Source organism: Ahaetulla prasina, chromosome 4 (genome assembly GCF_028640845.1).
Source record: "Ahaetulla prasina isolate Xishuangbanna chromosome 4, ASM2864084v1, whole genome shotgun sequence".
Lineage (NCBI taxonomy): Eukaryota > Metazoa > Chordata > Lepidosauria > Squamata > Colubridae > Ahaetulla > Ahaetulla prasina.
This window is the reverse complement of record NC_080542.1, coordinates 39,992,650-40,013,813: the sequence shown is the minus strand read 5'-3', so window position 1 is coordinate 40,013,813 and position 21,164 is coordinate 39,992,650. Positions and strand designations below refer to the sequence as shown.

At 37.4% G+C, this 21,164-nt stretch overlaps 1 protein-coding gene across 6 annotated transcripts in view; it reads right to left on the bottom strand.

Moving 5' to 3' along the window:
- Positions 1–17,541, bottom strand: part of MLLT6 (MLLT6, PHD finger containing) — a 150,466-nt gene extending 132,925 nt beyond the window's left edge. For all 6 annotated transcript variants that reach the window (XR_009154832.1, XM_058180188.1, XM_058180185.1 and 3 more), the window contains exon 1: positions 17,407–17,541. Coding sequence is in view for 5 of the 6 variants with exons in the window: in XM_058180188.1 (XP_058036171.1) it covers positions 17,407–17,515 (109 nt within the window). In the remaining variant the exon portion in view is untranslated. The remainder of the gene's footprint in view (positions 1–17,406) is intronic.
- Between the last annotated feature and the right edge of the window lie 3,623 nt (positions 17,542–21,164).

The following is a 21,164-nucleotide window of genomic DNA, read 5'->3' as shown; positions in this document are numbered from 1 at the left end:
CCATGTATGTACAGTATTGTACTCAGTGAGTTTCCTATTTTTGCAGGCTCCTCAATAGCACAAAACAAAAGATCATAAAGGAGCTGGCAGGCCACAATTCATGCTGGTTAGTACCAAGTTTATCAAAATCTGTAAGTTGTTACTGAAATTTAGCAAAACAGCTTAAGTATTAAGGATTAATCTCCTAGAAATTTTCAGCACCAAATCCTATAAGCTCATGGGTTCTGAAAATTGTAATCAAAAATATTTATAAGGTACAAGATTTATTGAATGAAAAGTATTAAGTCTGGCAATGGGTCCATTGGCCTTCAGGAAATCAATGAAGACCTGGTTTTCCCCCAAGTGTGGATAGCCTGAAACTTAATGGGACAGGAATGGTGTATTTGACCTATGGATATGACTTTTATTCATATAGTGGAGGTTCAGTATTGTCTTTTTTACTTGAGCGGTTTTTAATCATTGTGTTTTTGTTCTTGTTTGTGCCTAGAGCTCCTTTTGGTACGTGGGCAGTCATATAAATTTGTTTAATAAAAATTAATATTAATCATAATAACTACATATAACTAGTTATAGAGGCAGAATAATAATTGTTGTAAATGAAAGTAGAGGAAAGCATTTTCACTAAAAGTCTTGTCAGTGAACTTCCCCAAAACATTTAGTTGGTTACACTTATATACAGAATCCTGGCAGAATGATTATGGGGTCAAATCCACAAGCATTTTCTATGTGTGGAATAGAAAACAGGGTAGATAGCAGTCTAATAATCCATACAGATGCAAATGTAACAAATGTGGTAATTTTTCTTCTTCTGTAGTCATCAAAATTTTAATATTAGTGTATAGGTTGTGTATCTCAAGGAAATTATGCAAAGGGTTCCAAGAGAAGGCCGGGCAAACAACTATAGGAAACAGAAAATGAATAAAAGCATTAAAGGCCTTGGCAAACAAGAGAGTCCTGCATCTCTCTTTAGCAAGGAGAGGGGAAAAAAGATCCCAATCTCATTGAACATGTTATTAATATTCCTTCCTGTTGAAAGAAAGAGATGAAAGTGAGGAAAATCATGAACGTAGGAGAGGAAACAGAACAAAAGGTGCTACACTGAAAAAAAACATGTATTGATTGATTGATGAAAATATGGTGCCGTTTTTCCCATGTAAAGAAAGAAACCAAAGCAACTTACATGATATAAAAGGCATAAAAATAATAATCATTTAAAAATGTCCTAGGGAAGATACAGACATAAAAATCCAAGCTACTGTATCAGTTAATAAACAGAATAAATCAAGAGAAGTAAAAATGCTTAAGAGACATGTCTTCACTGATTGACAGAGAATAAAAGTGATTTTTAGGAGTAGCTAAGCTGAACTCCCAGCTTTCCCAGAAAGCACTCTGCCAAAATTAATGATAAACTATGAACAACACAGAGTTGATTTTTCACTGATAGTATAGGAGTCCAACCAATCCAAGTTTAAATCACTGAACTTAATAATCACCGAACCTTTAGAAATCCTTTCAAAGTGCTGAAATCCCAACTGCATTTATTCAGTGAGATGACTTTATCATTACAATGTTATAGTCTATAACAGGAGTTGTCAACCTTTTTATACCTACCGCCCACTTTTGTATCTCTGGTGGCAATAAAATTTTCTAACTGCCCACTGGGTCCACAGTAGTGTGACGTAATGTGCCATGTATTGTCGTCTGCGCATGCCTCTCGCGCATTGTGGATTGGGTTGGGGGGGCACTGGCTACCAGCTCTGCTTGTCTGTTGCAGCTGGGTGGTGTGGGGGGAGATGCGCGATCTATTCTGGGACGAGGCTCTTTTGTTTGCAGTCGCACTATAGCGCCATTTAGTTTCACTTACGTAACGTGAACTAAACTTATGCATGGGTGATACAAATAGTATATTTTCAGAAATTTAAATTGTCACGGGGAATTTTATGAAAACCTAATGAAAATGTTTGTAAATAATGCTATGAAAATTTTTTAAAAAGTCAATTAAATTTAAAAAAAGGAAAGTGCTTCAGTATCGGACAAAACCTCTACCACCCACCATGAAAGCTGGAACGCCCACTAGTGGGTGGTAGGGACCAGGTTGACTACCACTGGTCTATAACAATTCCAAATAGGAATTGTTCCAACTAATTGAAAGGTTTCATCTCTAGATCTAAGTTATTAGGACAGATGCTCAATCTACAAGGTTCTACCATTCAGAAAAAAAAAAATATTTCTATAATCACCTTCTCAAGAAAGATACATATTGTACATTATAGAAGTCTATTGTTAAAAATGATACATGCATCAATTATATTGGATCCAGATGCAGCTGCCATTAAAGGTCCATTCAAATCAATGCAATTCAATTTAATCTACTCAAATTTTACTATTTTTAACAGATTATTTTAATTTGGATCTATGTAGTGGTAGGTTGCTCTTGGTTAGGTCCAGTTCTTGCGAACCGGTAGTAAAAGCTTGTCCAAATAATTGAACTCTTTGTGGGATGTGCAACTCTATAATAGGAAATTTATGTATTGATTATACTTAGTATACCGTATATCAGTAATAGTAAGCTGCCTTTACTAGCAGGCAGCTTATTTTAAGAATATCTGATGTAGTTATTTTTTGTTCTAAATACCTGTAATAATTCTTCTATTGAAAATTACTTTTAGGATCTGTGCCTTTGGCAACTGATATACTTTGTACTACATATATGAAGTATAGTACTTTGTATTACATATATTTATTTATTTTATTGTATATAGAAATAGCCTTGATGTACCTAAAATACAGCCTGAATTAAATTAGCAAACCTTGTTATAAATCAAAGTAAAAGACCTTTCTTATTTTCTTCCCTGCCTCTCTGAAGCAAAAATAGTACTCAGATTAAGCTAGAATATGTACATTTGCTTGATTTGCTCTATTGCTAAAAGTGAGTCAGCAGCGTGATGTACGTGCAAACATAGCTAATGCAATTTCAGGCTGCCTTAATGGAGTACAAGTTTTCAGGACACCATAATGTGTTCTGAAAATTTTACATTATTCTGCAGTAGCCATATATTTCATTTACTAGGTCCATTTGAGGCCTTAGACATTATAAAAGACATAGGTGAAATGAGTTCACCCATGTCCTTTATAATTTAAATCAGAGGTCTTCAAACTTGGCAGCTTTAAGACTTGTGGACTTCAACTCCCAGAATTCTCCAGCCAGCATAACCTTAAAGTCTTAAAGCTGCCTAGTTTGAAGATCTCTGATTTAAAGGAAGAGTAATCACAATATCAGAGAGTATGGTAAGGAACAAAAATTAAAGTAACTGGTCTTGGTTAATTTGGAGAAGAGATTCAGAAGACTGAAGAGAGGAATATCATGGCACTCTTCAAATGTCTGATGGACAGCAAAACTTTTCTCTACTACATCTGAAGAGATAAATGCAATGGACTTGTGTTACAAGGAATATGGATTTTAGTTGATGGCTGATAGATTCTCCCTTGTTAGATGTCTTTGAATTCCAGCTCTGAATTCCCTGCACTGACCCTGGAGTTGGACTCATAACAAAAAATTTAATTTTGTTGTGTTATACAACAAAATCTCTTATTTTAAGTTAATGCATCATATCAAAACAGAGCCACAGGAGGGAAAAAGCAGTGATATATACTCTATCTTCTCAGTTATCCATTGAGACTTCTGATGTGCACAGAAACGATTCCCTTGTGACTATTTGTTTTGGTTGCTATGAAGGGAATTGGGATCTAATTATTCATATACAGTGTAAATAGCCTGTGCTGGAGCTATAGAGGAGCTTTTCAAATTTAGGTTGAACTTCCTTTAGATATATACAATATGGACCTCAACTCTTTTGACGTGATTCAGAATGGTTCCAAAGGCAAGACATTCTTCTGAAATACTGACTGAATTAGAAATACATGAATCTCCACTCCTACTCCTACTCCATGTTTGCAAACCAGAAAGGTTAATATTTGGTCAAGCAACATTTGAAGCTTCACTGAGTTCTTTTCAACAGTTTAGATGTGTGAGAAATACTATGCTGCTTCTTATCAAAAGTCCTGCAGTGGATCTATTTCTGTCGTATTTAAGAGATGCCACACTAGTAGCATCCAGAGGCTAGCTGAAAATGCCAGCAATTCTAAAAGATAGCAAAATTTGGTCAATTGCCAGGGTTCTAAATCCAGCAGAGAGCCCACCATTTTAATAATGCAATCATCTCCATTTTGTACAGGAAAAAAATATTCAAAAGAATAAAATAATTATTGGAATATCTCATTTTCACATTAGGGGAGGACACTAGGATCTATGATTGCGACCACAAAATCCTAATGCCAAAGCTATAATTAATACAGAAGCAGTCACAAAAGATGTGCTTTGCAGGAGCTTACTAAATCAAATGGATCTGCAAGAAATGGTTATATATGGCAGAAATTTAAGGCAATGAAATTGGTATCAGTGGGGCACTTGGCTGTGCCCATTATACTCTAACCACAACAATTCAACTTAGTCAGATTCATGGTTTTGCTCATTGACATCTAATGCTCTGACTGCAATAACCTACAGTCTTGCCTTTGTTAGTACAGAAGGAGTTAGAGCATCCAGAGGCAGCTGCTTTTTTATTTTATTGTAGTTTCGTTTGTGTTTTGCATTATATTATGTTTTTAACTGTTTGCTGCTCAAAGTTGCTTATGCAAGATGAACAGCCCTAAAAATGGAACGATGCCTATAAATAATCCCAGAAGGGAGCTGTAATCATGCAAAACCCTGCCCCTTTTCATATGCACAATTTTGTATTGTGCATATTGTGAATTTTGAGAATCTTGGGCAGTCCTTTTCAGCTACACTCTCATATAGGAACCTTCTTTCCTATATGAATATTGTCACTATATCAAACTCAAGGCCTGGGGTCTGGATGCGGCCCACAGAGTGCTTAGATCTGGCCCACAGAGCCGCCCTGGAAACAGCAAAGGACTTGCCTGCGGTACCTTTGCCAGCGAAAACAGAGCCCGGGAGGACCATGTTCGCCCACTGAGCTCTGTTTTCTCTGGTGAAGGGCTGCACAAGGCTGTTGTAGCTGAAAATGGGGCCTAGGGGGGCCGTGAGTGGCCCTCCTGGGCTCCATTTTTGCTGGCAGAGGGCTAGCAAAACAAACTAAAAACAAAACAAAAGGAGAAATGTTTCCTCTTTTGCATTTGAGCATGCATATATCTGTATACAACAAAATACCTTATGCCAACAGACTTGAAGTCCTGGGCTTAGAAAATTTAGAACTACGCCGCCTTCGACATGATCTGAGTTTAACTCATAAAATCAATACAATATCCTTCCTGTCAAAGACTACTTCAGCTTCAATTGCAACAATACACGAGCACACAATATATTTAAGCTTAATGTTAATCGCTCCAATCTCGATTGCAGAAAATATGACTTCAGTAACAGAGTTGTTAATGCTTGGAATAAACTACCTGACTCTGTGGTCTTTTCCCAAAATCCCCAAAGCTTCAACCAAAAACTGTCTACCATTAACCACACCCCATCTCTAAGCGGTCTGCATAAGAGCACAAGCGTTCCCTACCGTTCCTGTCCTGTTGTTTCCTTTCGTTATATCCAATTAATATAGTTATTACATACATACATACATACATACATACATACATACATACATACATATATATATATATATATATATATATATATATATATATATATGTTTTCTGAGGTTTTTACGGGTGTATGTATGTAGGTCTTTGGTTATTCGGGTTTCCTCCTGCGACTCTATATATATGTATATAGAGTCGGCAACAACTAGCACGTATGTGCGAGGGGAACCTTTACCTTTACTTATATATATGATTATATATTGTATAGTTATTACATGCTTATGCTTATATATACTTTGTGACAAAATAAATAAATAAATAAATAAATAAATAAATAAAATAAATAAATAAATAAATAAATAAATGCAAGAAGGGGCAGGAAAGGAGAAAGGGAAAGAGGAAAGAAAAAGAAGGAAAAATGGAAAGAGAGTAAAGAAGAAAAACTAAGGAAATAGGAGAGGAAAGAAGAAAGGAGAATTTAGAGGGAAGGATGGAAGGAAGCAAGGAAGGAAGGAGATTATAATGAGAGTGAGGGAAGGCCTGAGGAAAGTCCTGCCTTAGCACTCGGCCACACGAGTGACATCGAGCTTCCCGCCCCCAGCCCTGCAACCCCCCCCCACTACCACCCAGCTATGCCCACCCTGTGGTCAAACACAATCCTGATGTGGCCCTCAATGAAATTGGTCTATATGGTCTATATGGTCTGGATTTCACCTTTGTTTTTCTCCTTTTCCTCCTTTTCCTTCAATCTATCTAGTGTCTGTATTTCATACTGCAAAAGTTTATTTCAACCCCTTAAGGAACATGATTAATGAGAAACAGAATAAAACTATATTCAATAAAGAAATGTTATACATGCTCTGACTGTAAAGCAACTTCTATCAAAGTTGAAGAGGACTCAGAAATAAATGTGTACAGGGATTCCTCAACTTACAACCATTTGTTTAGTGACTGAGCAAAGTTACAATGGCAGTGAAAAAAGTGACTTACAACCTGTCCTTGGAACCAATGCAGCATCCTCATGGTCCCGTGAACAAAATTTTGGTGCTTGGTAAATGGAATGTATTTACAAACGTTGCAGGATCCTAGGAGAATCATGCAATCACGATTTGTAATCCCCCTACTGGCAAGCAAAGTCAATGGGGGAAGCTGATTTTGCTTAATGACGGCAGATTCACTTAACAATTGCAGTGATTCACCTAACCATGATAAAAAGGTTGTAAAATTAGGCATGACTCACTTAAGAACCACTTATTTATCAACAGATATTCTGGTCTCAATTGTGATTATAAGTTGAAGACTACTTGTATAAGATTGCAGTCCAAGTGGTTTCCATGGGAAACCATCAAAAAATTATACATAAACATAAACATATACATATACTAAACCTGGACAAAACAAATCCACAAAGTATAACAGATTGAATGTTCACACACATATAATAGAAATAGTTAAGAGTCTGGGCAGTATATGTGTATTTGTGTGTATGAATACAGAGAAGAAAATGTCAAAAATTAGACTCATTTTGCTCAGGTAATTTACAGGTAAAGATGAACCTCCCATTGTGACAATGAAGAAATTTTTCTTTTTCAGCAGCAGAAAAACAGCTGATAGATGTATGAGTCATCTTGGTCAATCCATTCTAACTTGCTGTGGTTAAGTGACAAATAATATTTTCTAAAATCATACTCTTTCACACCCTCACTGAAATCATACTGAGAAAAATATTCCAAACCTATAGTTGCAACTTTTCTATTTTCATATTAATGATCACCATTCAAGGTCCCCATCCATCATTATTACACATTGCACATGCTGCATTCTGTTGTAGCCTAGCTTGGCTTTTCAAAAACTAAATATACTGGAAAAATACAAGGATCATATAATCTATTACCAAATACCTACAATATACAGAATGGCACTGACAAGTCTATGTTAAGTGTGGTTTAACGTAAGAATTCAAAATTTGGGCTGCAAAAATCTGGATAGCCACTAAATAACAAAATAACTAAATAACAAAGATCTAGAATTGTCCATTAGTAGTTTATCTGTATTTATGGAAAAATTTGGATAACCATTAGATAAGCAAAGCTTGGAGCTGTCTATCTGGATTTATGGATACCAGTAGAGCACGCTCCACTAGTAATTTACAAGATTATCAAAAGTTTTTTTTTGTTTTTTTTTGTTTTAAAAGCAAATTAGACAATTGAAACAACCTAAGATTATGTAAAAATTAAGAGTAGATTATTCCATCAAACAAATGTGAGCTCGGTTCTTATGCTGAATATTATTTCATGGGCTGAACACGTGCATCGAGTAAACTTTTTTAATGTTGTATGTGCTTCAATATTTTGCACCCAAATAAAAAACATAAAGGGAGAAACATGAAAATTTCTCTCTAAATTTATGCACAAATGCTGACATACCTATGCACTAAGGCAGTTGTCTGCAAATTATTGAATTGAATAGAATTGAATAGAATTTTATTGGCCAAGTGTGATTGGACACACAAGGAATTTGTATTGGTGCATATGCTCTCAGTGTACATAAAAGAAAAGATACGTTCATCAAGGTACAACATTTACAACACAATTGATGGTCAATATATCAATATAAATCATAAGGATTGCCAGCCACAAGTTATAGTCATACAGTCATAAGTGGAAAGAGATTGGTGATGGGAACTATGAAATGATTAATAGTAGTGCAGATTCAGTAAATAGTCTGACAGTGTTGAGGGAATTATTTGTTTAGCAGAGTGATGGCCTTCGGGGAAAAACTGTTCTTGTGTCTAGTTGTTCTGGTGTGCAGTGCTCTATAGCGTCATTTTGAGGGTAGGAGTTGAAACAGTTTATGTCCAGGATGCGAGGGATCTGCAAATATCCTCTCCAGATATATAGATCCACATCTATTTTCTATTTCACCCAGGTTGGGCATGCAGAGAAGCTGGACGTAAGTATAATTGCAGAGGAAAAAGAATAAAGGGCACTAGATTGAAAAGACTAATCAACAGAAAATACAAATACCAGTGATATATTTAATTAATTAAAATAAACCATGCTGATAGGGCAGAATGAAACATACTGAGATCCTGATCATTATAATGTGATTCTTCCCGTGATGCCTTATTTCTAGACCAATATTCTCATCTTCTCAACCTTGTTTCAAAGGCAAGTTCAGAATTTACAGATTCACTCTTATTAATCAATTCTATATCTGAGTTCTAAGATCTATTTGATGGTGAAGACAAGTGGCTCATGGGAATATTTATGGTTGCCAGACTCATTACTACAGGACTGTACTGGAAGACAGATCTCTGCTACTAATCAGGAGTCTGAAGTTCTCATGCTCCTTTCCATGTTTGAAAATCCTGGCTATTTTATTAGTTTGGGTATTTGCCCAGATCTGGTTTCCCAAGTTGGCTTAACTTTATTTTAAAACAGGCACTTAAACTGACATCCAGTAAGATCTGTTACTAATATTCTTTTTTTCAAATTTCATATTCCATTTTAACTTCCTTTCTCCACCACTCCCTTTGCTACTATTTGCATTTACTGTTGCTTTACCATAAAAGGAAAAACTAGTTAAAAAAACCTATAAATATGCCCATAAGGATATGAACATATAAATAATTCCAGCATCCTACATGAAAACACAAGAATCCCAAAGGAGGATAAGAGCTTTAATTTACAAGGAACAAATATCAAAAAGATGGGATCCTAAAAAGTTACTCTGCAGTCACATGCATCAGTTTTCTAGAAAGAAGTTTCTGGAAGTTATTTGGACTATAACTTCCAGAAACTTGAGCATCAGCCAGTTGTAAGGTACCTTAGACCATCATTTATCTGTGAACATGTTCATTGAAAAGGGTAAAACTTAATTTCTGAATGGGCATGTATAGGACTGACCCATTTGTATATTTTTAATATCAATCTTTCTTCTTTTTGAAGAAAGTTGATAGGGATATTCATATTTCTTCCATCTTTCTATCTTCTATTCACAATATCACACAAAGTAAGTTAGGCTAAGAAGAAGAATTTCACTCAGTGAAATTTCATGAACAAATCCCTTTCTTAGACTATGTTGGCTCATTTTCACGAGAGCATAGAAGCAATAGAAGAGTCAGTGTGGGAGCTGAGCAGACACTGGCACGGTGTTTATTCCCTTGTGAGATGTTGCAGGGGTCAGTTCTCTCCCAGTTATTTAATATTTACATGGAGCCACTGGAGGAGGTCAGCTAGTGCTTTGGACATAATATCCAGCTTTATATTGCAGCATAAAACTACCCTGAAGACACTGTCAAAGATTTGTCCAGATCCCTGGAGACTCTGTGGGCCTAGATGGGAAAGAATGGACTAAAATGTAAATCTAGCAAGACTGTATTTTCAGATTCTTTCTATGGCCTCAGTGGTAATTCTAGACAGAGCTGCACTATCCCTACAGAAGCAGGTCCTCCTGGACTTGAAGCTTCTGCTAGATTAGCAAATGAAAGGCCTTTGCCCAGTTACAGCGATGTGATCTTATCTGGCATATATGAACCTTGCTTCAGTGGCTCATGTCCCCATCACCACTTCTTTAGACTACTGTAACATGTGCTTTATAGGGCCGCATTAAAGATGATGGGAAAATGGTGGAAAATACAATGGATCAGAATCAGATCCTCACCAGGAATAGTTGGTAGGAGCATATTGCATCTGTATTGCAGCCTTGCATTGGATCCCTTTTAGCTCCTGAATGTAGTTTAAGTGCCAATTTTAACATATAAAGCCCTTCAAGACTCAGCCTCAAAATACTTATAGGACCACAATGCCTCCACATAAGTTGCTTGACCAATTTGATTATGCTAGGAGAAGCAATTGATTATACTCCACTTTGGGAAGGTCAAGGTGGTTGAAACTCCAAAGTATTTTTTTTCTACTCTTCCTCTGGAATAGTCTTCCACTGGAGGTTTGTTTGTGATGCTGTTTGCTTTCTGGAAGGTGTTTAAGATGAAACTTTTCTGGAGGATGTTTAAGTTATGTTGTCACTTAATTGTTGCTAGCAAGATTAGATATTGAGGGTTTTATTTTATATTACACACCTTTTATTTCATTGTAAGCTGCTGAAAGGTGTTTTTTTTAGGTTGTTAGAAAGGTAGAAATGTGATAAACAAATTAACAAACTAGAAGCCCCTTTGCCTAGTTTAGTAGATCAATTAAATCAAATTTAAGGATCACGTATTTATTTACACGTGACTTTGGATCTAGTATATTTCTTGAGAAAAAATTAAAAAAAATTAAGAACAGTTTTTATGATAGTTTCTGTAGGAAAGCTGAGTTGCCTTTTTCTTTGCACACAGAAATGAAAATATTTCAAACTTTCATTAATCAGGCACTAGTTAAAAAACAGATAATTAATAAACACAATTTGTTGACCTTTACAACTGGTTGTTTGGTGAAGGAATGATATGAGGATGAAAATATATCTAACCATTCAGTGGAAATGCCTCATCAATTTTCCTTCTTTGGAATCATGTTGGGCTACAAGCTCCTTTTTAAAACTCGGCTAAACAATGTATACCTGATCAAGATAATTTTCTTCAGTCTTATCTAATTTTCTGGGCTAGTGGATGTATGTGTAGTTTTGAGAGTAAGTTATTAGTATTGCAATAAAATGGTTTTTATGGGAAGGGGACTTGTTTGCTTATCAAATAGCAGCTGCGAGGGCATAGCAAGTTACAGTAGAAGCCACCAATTTACCAGAAGATAAACTAATGGTGCTGCTCCTCAGTACCCTTTTAATATTTCCTGATGTTATCTAGCACCCCAAATTATCTTGATCTTTTCTGATAGGCAATTGTTTACATTTTCAAATAAAATGATGAATTATATCTTCTTAGCATTTTGGTTTTCTAAAGAGGCAATCTATAAATAAATACTTTATTTGAGTATTTTACTTAAATAAAGTACTTAAGTACTTTTAAGTAATTTGAGTTTAGAGTTTAACTTTTCTGCATGCCAGTTTTCCATCTTTTTTTAATTAAAAGGTAGAACAGGGAGTCTACAGGATATCAAGCACAGTATCCAGAATGATTGTATGAATGCACCATCCTGTCTATTTATTTATTTATTTATTTATTTGATTTTTATACCGCCCTTCTCCCGAAGGACTCAGGGCGGTGTACAGGCAAAAATAAAACAGATAGTACAATATACAATTTAAAATGCAATTAAAAAACTTATTTTAAAATTGGCCTGAAAAGTATACAATGAACTAAAAACCCCATTTAAAATTAGTTAATAAAATTTAAAATTTAATAAAATTCAATTTAAGCCAGCCCCGCGCGAATAAAAAGATGTGTCTTCAGTTCGCGACGGAATGTCCGAAGGTCAGGTATTTGGCGTAAACCCGGGGGAAGTTCGTTCCAGAGTGTGGGAGCCCCCACAGAGAAGGACCTTCCCCTGGGGGCCGCCAGCCGCCAGTCTACTACTTGTACCTTTGTACCTTTGATGCCATTATTTATTATGCTTATGCTTTATTTATTCTACAAGCTCAGGGCAGTTTATAAAACAATTTAAAAAGTGCTTCCTTAAAATTCAAAAACATTCTTGGTAGGTATAATTAATTGAATTTTTTTTAAAAAAGCGTAACTAATCAAAGTTTTAACAAAACAAAGGTAAATTATAGTAATTGTGATAATGAAAAATAAAACCTCCATTTCATGGCTTCCATAAAAGGCATGGAGTAAAAGTTAAAAGGCTGGAACAATGACTGAAAATCAGTGCCTTCTGGCCTTGGTTGCCTATATTTTATTAAAAATATTTATTGGTTGCCTATATTTTGTTAAAAATATTTTATCCCTTTTTAAAATGTATGTAGTTTTGGTAAACTCGGGGCAATAATGACTCAAAACTTCTCCCTGTGTAATCTAGGAAGAGCATACTGGATAACTGATACAGACAGAAGAATCAACATCTTCTTTCTGTATCTAGGTGCCAAACCATATAGGGCAGGGGTCTCCAATCTTGTCAACTTTAAGACTTGTGGACTTCAACTCCCAGAGTTCCTCAGCCAGCACAGCAAAGCTGGCTGAGATACTCTGGGAGTTGAAGTCCACAAGTCTTAAAATTGACAAGGTTGGAGACCCCTGATATAGGGCTTTCGAGGTCAAAAGCGGTAGTTTGAACAGTAACTGGAAACCTAAGGGTACCTAACAGGTGAGTAACACCTGCCAACAATCAGGTTTCTACTCTCAGAATACTAAAATATTCAGGGGTCCTTAATGCTCAAAAAAAACAAACATGGGTTTTTTTCCTTGCAAACATTTCATCACCCATACCAAGTAGCATCATCAATTCTGATAGGGAGTGAGGTTTGAGCTACAAATATTGTTCTCTATTGGTATTAAAATGTTCATTCACCTGGCAAATAAAACTCTTAAACTTTTAAACACCGTCTGGTTTGACTTTCTCCTACCAACAAATATAAGCAAATAGTGTTAATAGTATTATTTAAAGGAGACTGAATTTGAAAAGAAGAGTATGGAGTTGGACTCATTTTTCTCAAGAAATTGTCTTATGTGCCCAGACATGCTAAATGTTGTATATAAGAAAGGAAAGCAGAAAATTGTGGAATTCCATCATTACAACAGGAGAGATACAAACCACAGGCATTGGCCTGCATCTAATTTTCTGAACTGGGAAATTTCAGCCAGATCATTCTTTTTAAAAAATGGCACATATTAATGAATAAAGCAGCAGCAAAAAATAAAAATAAAACAAAAATACAATTTGTGAAAAGTGAGGTCAGGAATTCTGACTGGATGGTCATGTGTCTTACTTCATAAAGAGCAATATTTTGTCCAATTCCAGTTTAATAAGACAGAATCTAAAATGGTAAAGAGAGCAGCAAAAAACTGAAAAGTTACCCATCCACAAGCACCTTGCCTAGAAACTAAAAAGATACACAAAGCTCTTACTCTTCCTCATTATCATTAGGGTTAATTTTGCAATAGGGAGGAAAGGAAGGAAGGAAGGAAGAAAGGGAGGGAGGGTTCAGTTTCAGTTTCATCAAAAGCAGGTGTGAAATCCATCAGGTTCTGACAGGTTCTGGAGAACTAGTAGCAGAAATTTTGAGTAATTCAGAGAACCGGTAGCGGAAATTTTGAGTAGTTTGGAGAACCGGCAAATGCTACTTCTGGCTGGCCCCAGAGGGGTGGGAATGGAGATTTTGCAATATCCTTCCCCTAGGAGTGGGGAAGGAATGGGGATTTTGCAGTATCCTTCCCCTGCCATGCCCACCAAGCCACGCCCACCAAGCCACACCACACCTACCAAGCCACGCCCACAGAACCGGTAGTAAAAAAAATTGGATTTCACCACCGATCAAAAGTTATATAGTCTGGCTGCAAATATCTGTTTCCTCCTCTAAATCAATAGATTTTCATGAAGCTACCGGTTAGTCACCATCAACACTTGTGCAGGTAAGGCAACTATGATAACTTTACACCTTCATGTAAGTTTTAAGGTAACTATCTGACCAAACTGTGTTTTGTACATCTGAGACAAAAGTAAACTTTTCCTGCAAAACTAGCACAGTAATGCACTTTGTCATCCAGTCATATGTTAAGGTGGGCAGCTATACAACTTTAACAAATAAATATGGTGTTGGAGGAACAAAATGTGCATTCCCATCCTAATAAATCTCGTTGATATAAGTCAAATAAAAATCCTGGATTTTTAAATTGCATTGCCAATATTTCAAAGTTCTATGGACAAAAGGGAAATCTGAAATGCTACCCATTTTGGAGGCTAGTCAACATTTTTACAAACTGTTAAATCACTATGAATGTATTTATAGCTTAACTTTACATCTACAGTAGCTGCCTAATTCAGGTAAACAGTCAGCTAACCAGCAGCATGGGGGAAGGTATTGTCAAAAGGTCAAGTTAATGGATTTGGCAGTGTGACTGATATCCTATTCTTTTTGTAGGTGGGTTTTTATTGAAGAACATATAAAAAGGAAGAGGTTGCAACCACCAACTTTTTAAAACCTTGCCTATAGATGCTGTTCTACCTTACACGTTTCTTTTTGTTAAATGTTCTCCCTCCTTTGCTTGTTTGCCTAATTCTTTTTATGTGTTGGATATTCAAGATCAAAGGCATCAAAGCTACTAAAATAGACTTGATTTTCAGTAAGGATTCATTTCAAACTTTACTGTGGAAACTACTAGATAAAATGATCAGCTGCAACCTAAGTTAAGTCTTATGCTATGAAATATATAATATGTAATATGAATAAAGTGTGATTCATTGTATGTCTAGATCAGTATATCCGAAACTTTCTGCTGTTCAGAACTACTAGATAAATATTTGGAAAATGCAGGAAACGCCAAATTAAACACACACCCCTACATTTTTGTCTTTAAAAGCTGAGATGTTCACATTTTTTTAGCAAGTAATATAGAGATTATAGTTGCATTTGTATATTCCATCCCCTGCATTTTAGGAGTATTTTTAAACTAAATGTTTTACTAAACATTAATTCAAAATTAAACATTAAGTATCCCATGCCATTGTAGCAACTCATGCTTACTGGTCAACAATGTTCAATAGAAATGTATTGAACATTAGAGGACTAAGAAGATCTTTATTAAAATCCTATGTTTTGATATTAAGTATTAGGTTTCTAATTCATCCTTTTTGTTACTTGCGTGATGAGACTTGAGTCAGTAACTACATTCAATTTCCTGTTCACTATTATCAGTTTTATGAATTGAAGTACTCATTATGTATGTATTATCCACATACGCATTTCCATAAATAAGTTTTTGGGCAGTGAATCGTTTTTGGAAATCAGCTGATGGTCAAATGCAGAGAAGCAGAAATGAGGTTCTTCTTAGCAAGTTCTTTAATGGTAACAAATATAATAAGGTTGTGGTGGACCACTTGATGAACCTCCACAAATCACTGGTTTTCCACAGACCATTGATTAAGTTAGATAATATCTGACATGCCCACTAAAGTCAAGCTCGACTCCAGGTAATTACAAGCATACGTAAATACTGTGATCTTCGCACAATACATGTTGCCATTATGTTCTTCTGGGATTCCGCTTCCTCCCCCAAATCTTTCTGTTGCCTTGGGATGTTCTGGTGGTCTCTTCTCTAGGTTCATTCCAGATCCAGCAACTTAAATCTATCCAGATCAGTCAAAGTTGATTAGATACTGTCATCTCCTGTAACAGCTATTTCCCTTTTTTAGATATCAGTTATAAAACCAGTTATAAAACTTTATACAAATTTATTATAGTGTAAGATTTATAAGAGAGGGAAAAAAGAAATGAATTCTGTTTGGTACCTCCTCTAACTTCCATCAAACTTCAAAAGTCTGATTAAACCAGTAAGTTCTGCCAAGTGAAGACAGCATCTGTGGGCAGGGAGAATATCCACAGAAGTTAAACTTTCAACTATCCCAAATGAAGTCTGGAGACTAGGGAAGAAGGAAGCCCCAGTTATTCTCCTATGTAAATGAATGTTCTAGAACAGTGGGCTTGCCACAAACTAAAGTCCAGTACATGACCAAGTGAAGATTTCTCCTTTAAAATGACTATTCACCACAGCAAGAATGCTAAATTCTGTTCATTCTCCTTTCAGCAGCTTAGCTAGGATGTGAGGCTATAGCAATAAACTTAGATCTGAGGCAGGTTGTAACTGAGGTATTTCCACCTCAGTCTTATACGTCCAGGATTAATGATCTACTACAGGTAACTAGAAAGTGGTAATAAGAGAGTGTTCTTCTTTCTGTCTTTCTCTTTCTCTCTCTCACACACACATTTCAGCTTTCTGTACACCAGGTGGCTTTTCAAAGAAGTATATTCCCAGGTTGGTCCTTGGGACCTTCTGTTTTGCTTCACTTACCTTGCAATTGCAGGCCGAAAAGTCCCCCCTCCCCCTCCTCACCCCCCACCATTAAAATAAACAATAAAAAATCCCCCAATGTTACAGGGCAGCTAATAATAGAAGCTCAGCTAATCCGGAAGGAAGCTGAGGGAGACAGTCAGAGGTCACTGCCATTCTGAATCTACGTCAAATAATATATTTTTTACAACATCCATTACAACTGACGCTTCCCTGTCCCCTCTATGCTTCTGGAGTCTGTTGGCATTCAGATGTATCCCATCCTCACTCTCTTTACATGGTGGTGCAATTAAAAATTAATGAATAGGAAAGCAAAACAAAGCCATAACTAGAAGCATGTACACATAGACACACTCATAGTCAGTGGAGAAGGAAAGGCTAAAATCATGCTTTTCATAGGCAACATACACAGGTTTAACCTTTTTCCACAAATCTTTTCTCTCCCCCACCCCCTTTCTTTTCTTTTTTCTTTCTTTCTTTTTTGCACAGCACTGCATCCGCCTCCCTCTCCCCTGTCAAGTGTACCCCAACGGAACAAAAGGCGCTAGAATTCCTTCAATGCACGGTTACAACAACAATAACAATGATGAAGATGATGGTGGTGGTGGCGGCGGCGGCAGCGGCGATGATGATGTATGTTTTAGCCCGCCTCCAACTCTTCTTCCTCCATGTCGAAAACCAATCCCGCCGCTTTTTTATTTTACTGAAAGCTTGCGAAGGTTTTAGGGAGGCAATCAGTGCGGGAGGAGGTGGTCCCGGTTAACCCCCACGGTCTTTTTCCAGATCTGCCAAGCCACTTCTGGCAAGCGCCCGGAGAGTTAGGCGAGTCGGGGTTTGGCGGGGAAGGGGAGGGAGGTTTTGGCCAAGGTATCCGCGGGGAGGAAAGGCTAGGTGGGGGGTCTTACCTTGATGCACCGCCACGTTACAGCCATGCCCATCACAGTAGACCAGGGGGTTTTCTGCCCAGCCGCGTTCATCAGAACAGACGCAGCAACCGCCCACCATCTCCTTCATTCTTCCATAAGTTTCTTTTTTGCTGATTTCCCACCCCACCACCCCCTTGTTGTGTTACTGCTGGCACGGCTGTTTCCAAGCACGCATTTACTCCTCGTCCTTTTCTTCCTCTTCTTGATCTCGGGCCTTCTCTCCTCCCCCGACCCGCCTTGATATGTAAAAGATATGCCCCCACACAATCCGCTATGACGGGGAAGAAGGCAGAAGGCTCGGACGCCTCCCCCCCGGACGAAAATGCCACATTGTTATTTGCAAAGGAGAGGTTGGCGGCATCTCTGGCGCTGAGCTCTGGCAGACGCGGTGGCTGGTCCCCAGGCACACCGACACACTCACCGACACCCGACGCTCACGCGCGCACACACGCACACAACGTCGCCCGGGCTGCTTGCAGCCGACCGCGCAGCAATTATGGCTCTGAAGTCTTAGGTTCGGGGGCAGCCGGGGAGCGCTGGAGTGTAGGTGTGCGGCACCTTTATTCGGCTTTATTGCTGTCTTTCCGTTCCTCATTTGCACCCCGCGACCCGCTTTTCTGTGACCATGCTGAAGGAGGAAGGGGGGTGCTATTTGTTTCTTTTTCCGGCTTCCTCAAGCCAGGGAGACGGAGACGGAGTTTAGCATCTAAAAGTACGGGAACACTTTTTTCCATTTCTCTTTCTTTCTCTCTTTTCCGTTCTCCCTCTCTTGTTCATTGTCCAATATAGGGCAATGGAGCGAGGAAAAAAAGAAGAAAAGAGGGGGGGAAAGGAGGAGGAATATTACACTCGTTTAAAAACCTATTATCTAACGATTGACAGATAAAAACGTCATCAGCGCCACCTTTTGGCCAAAGCAGCGAATAAACAAATCTTTACTGGGGAGGGGGAAAGGAAAGAGAGCTTGTGGGCTTCAAAATCTGCCTAGTTTATATCAATCAGTTATAATTTATTGTTGCAACCTATAGGGTACAACATCTACATTTATTCAGTGTGCAATAAAACAGCAATTAAAAATTATATAACATCTGGCTGATAGCCATTAAAAAAAATGAAACGTATAAATATCTCAAACCAGACAAAATCTGAGGTAGCTGTGTTGAGTCACAAGAAAGAATCAATTAGAGGAAATTAGAGATACACTTCCCTGGCACTAATCAAAATGTCAAAGAAACTTTGTTATAAGTAAATATCTGGCTGAATTCTCACTTGCATTTTGACTTATATACTGACCGAAAATTTGGGAAAGCAAATTAGGCTAGAAACCAAATTATTTAGACAAGCATTGGATGGCATCTGGACAGTTGCTTCAAAATGAAATTATTTGAGAGAAAAATGGGAGAAGGAGAATGTTAATTCAATCTTGTCCTGGATGTGGATTCTTCTTAAGCATCTGTTTGCAGTAGAATCAAAGTGATGAGATTTTTGTGAAGAAAGGTAAGAGGTGACATGAAAGCAGTTTGTAAATTTTACATGGTGAAAAGAGAGGTTCTTTTTCCATTTCTTACAATTCTAGAATTCAGGTTGCTGATAAAACTAAGGAAAGATTAAGAATTGGTAAAAGGAAGTACTTATTGATGCAACATAAAGTTAAATGAGTTTGCCAACATCAGATTTCATTGTGTCACCCATTTAAGAAATGGTTTTAAGAAAAGACTAATCAAATTTGTGAGGGATGGAGTTATTAGATGTTTCCCTTCTGATGAATGAAAATATTATTCATTGGGTTTGCAGGTAACTGGATTGTACTGCTATGAAACGCACTGCCTCCACTGCAGATTCTTAAGCTTGCCTGCTGTTCTGGCTTACTGTTGAAATAGTGCTGTTCTGATTATACACATGTAGCACATGATAAGCAAAATGATTGGTTGATTACTCCTTTTACTGTTCCTCTAAGCTTGTCACCAATAATCACAGTCCTGCACTAGGAACAGAGCAAGTCTGACTGTAAATTGTGTGTATCATCATTATGCGTCTTCTCATGCAACTCATCTTACACTTTGTTCTGAATTGAATTAAAAAAAATGATTGGCATCACGACAGTGAGTCACAGGCAGCACTTTATTTAGAATTTGGCAACAAATGCCAAGTTCCCAGATACCTCCACATTTTGTTCAAAAAGCAATTGGGAGGTGTGGGGTTAGTCATATCCTCTCACTATTATGTTATGCTACCTTGCCTTGAAACAGCAAGAACATAGGGTCAAAGTACTTATTGTGCTGTCAGTTGAACTATAGCACAATTTGGACTTGCTCTGAATCATTTTAATTCACTAGCTACCGATTTGTTCCATCACTCTGTAGTGCAGTGGTCCCCAAACTTTTGGGCACTGGGCACTGGTTCTGTGGAGAGAGGTTTTTCAGCGGACCAGAGGGGGCATGGTTTTGTGTGCTGCCTGCATCTCATGGATGAGGTTTTTCTTGTTTGTGAAACCTAGTTGCTGGCATGCCACTGGCTGTCCACAGGCCGGGGGTTGGGGACTCGTTGTGGATGTGAAATGGCACATGTACACTTTTGCACACAATTACATAAACAGAGAAGCAGAAAGGAAATCCCTGTGCTGCACTAAAAAATATAGCTCTATTGCTATAGATTCAAAGGAAATCAGCAAATATCTTCTATGCTTTGTCAGGCATTCTGTCAGAAGTGGAGTCAGATGATTAGAGAAGCGTTTATTGGCAGGTTCAGCTGATAGTCACATCTTTGGTCCTTGGTCAACTTCAGCAGCTGTTGTTCTAGCATTGCCTTGTCAAAAAACTGGGCACATCTCATTGAGAAGGCAACATGAGAATAACAGCAGCCGAAGCTGACCAAGGACCAAAGATGTGACTATGGGCTGAAACTGCCAATAAACGCTTTTTATTGACTCCACTTCTGACGTAATGCCTGACAAAGCATAGAAGATATTTAATTGCTTTTGCCTGTTGTTGGATAATCTCAGTTTAATGGGAGAAATACTACTTTTAGCAATGGCGTACCTAGGGACAGTTCATGAGAATGAAGTGAAGACACAGCAGATAGCAGGAAAATAGCAGGAAAAAAAAGTCATGTTTGTGTCAGGGTTAGAAACAAGTGAAGAAAGGCCCTATTAGTTTTGGTGGCTTGTGACAAACTCTTCTGTTCAATGGACTTACCACTATTCATGCTGGAATGACCCCCTGCATGAAGGAACAAACCATATTTGGAGGTTAAACATGAGACTTTAAAGAAGCCTTTCTGGATCTCTTTGAAACTCCATTTTTAAAACCTGCTACATTGGGAGTAATAACTTTCAAAGAGAATAGAGTGGAGTGGAGGATGAACTGAGTGAGAAATAGATGGAGACACACAAGCTTTCTTTCCTTTGTTCAAAATATAGTATAACTTTTCTCTGCAAAGATACCCCTTTGGGTGTTGCCCTAGAAGCTTCTTTTAGAAAAGAAAAAGTGGTGTGGCCAGAATGGTTGACTCATGGTCAAATATTATCTTTCGATTACAGTGACCCTATCCTCAAATCTAAAGAGGAATTGGAATCAGAAGGACATGTTTCCCATTGTTTTGCATATTTATAATTTAAAGATTTAAGTTAGCTTTTAAAAGTTAAGGATTTGATTTTGTAAAAAATGAATTGGAAATCTTATTGTATGGTAGTGATGAACATATTATTACTAACGTTTATAAATTGTTTTTGAAATTGC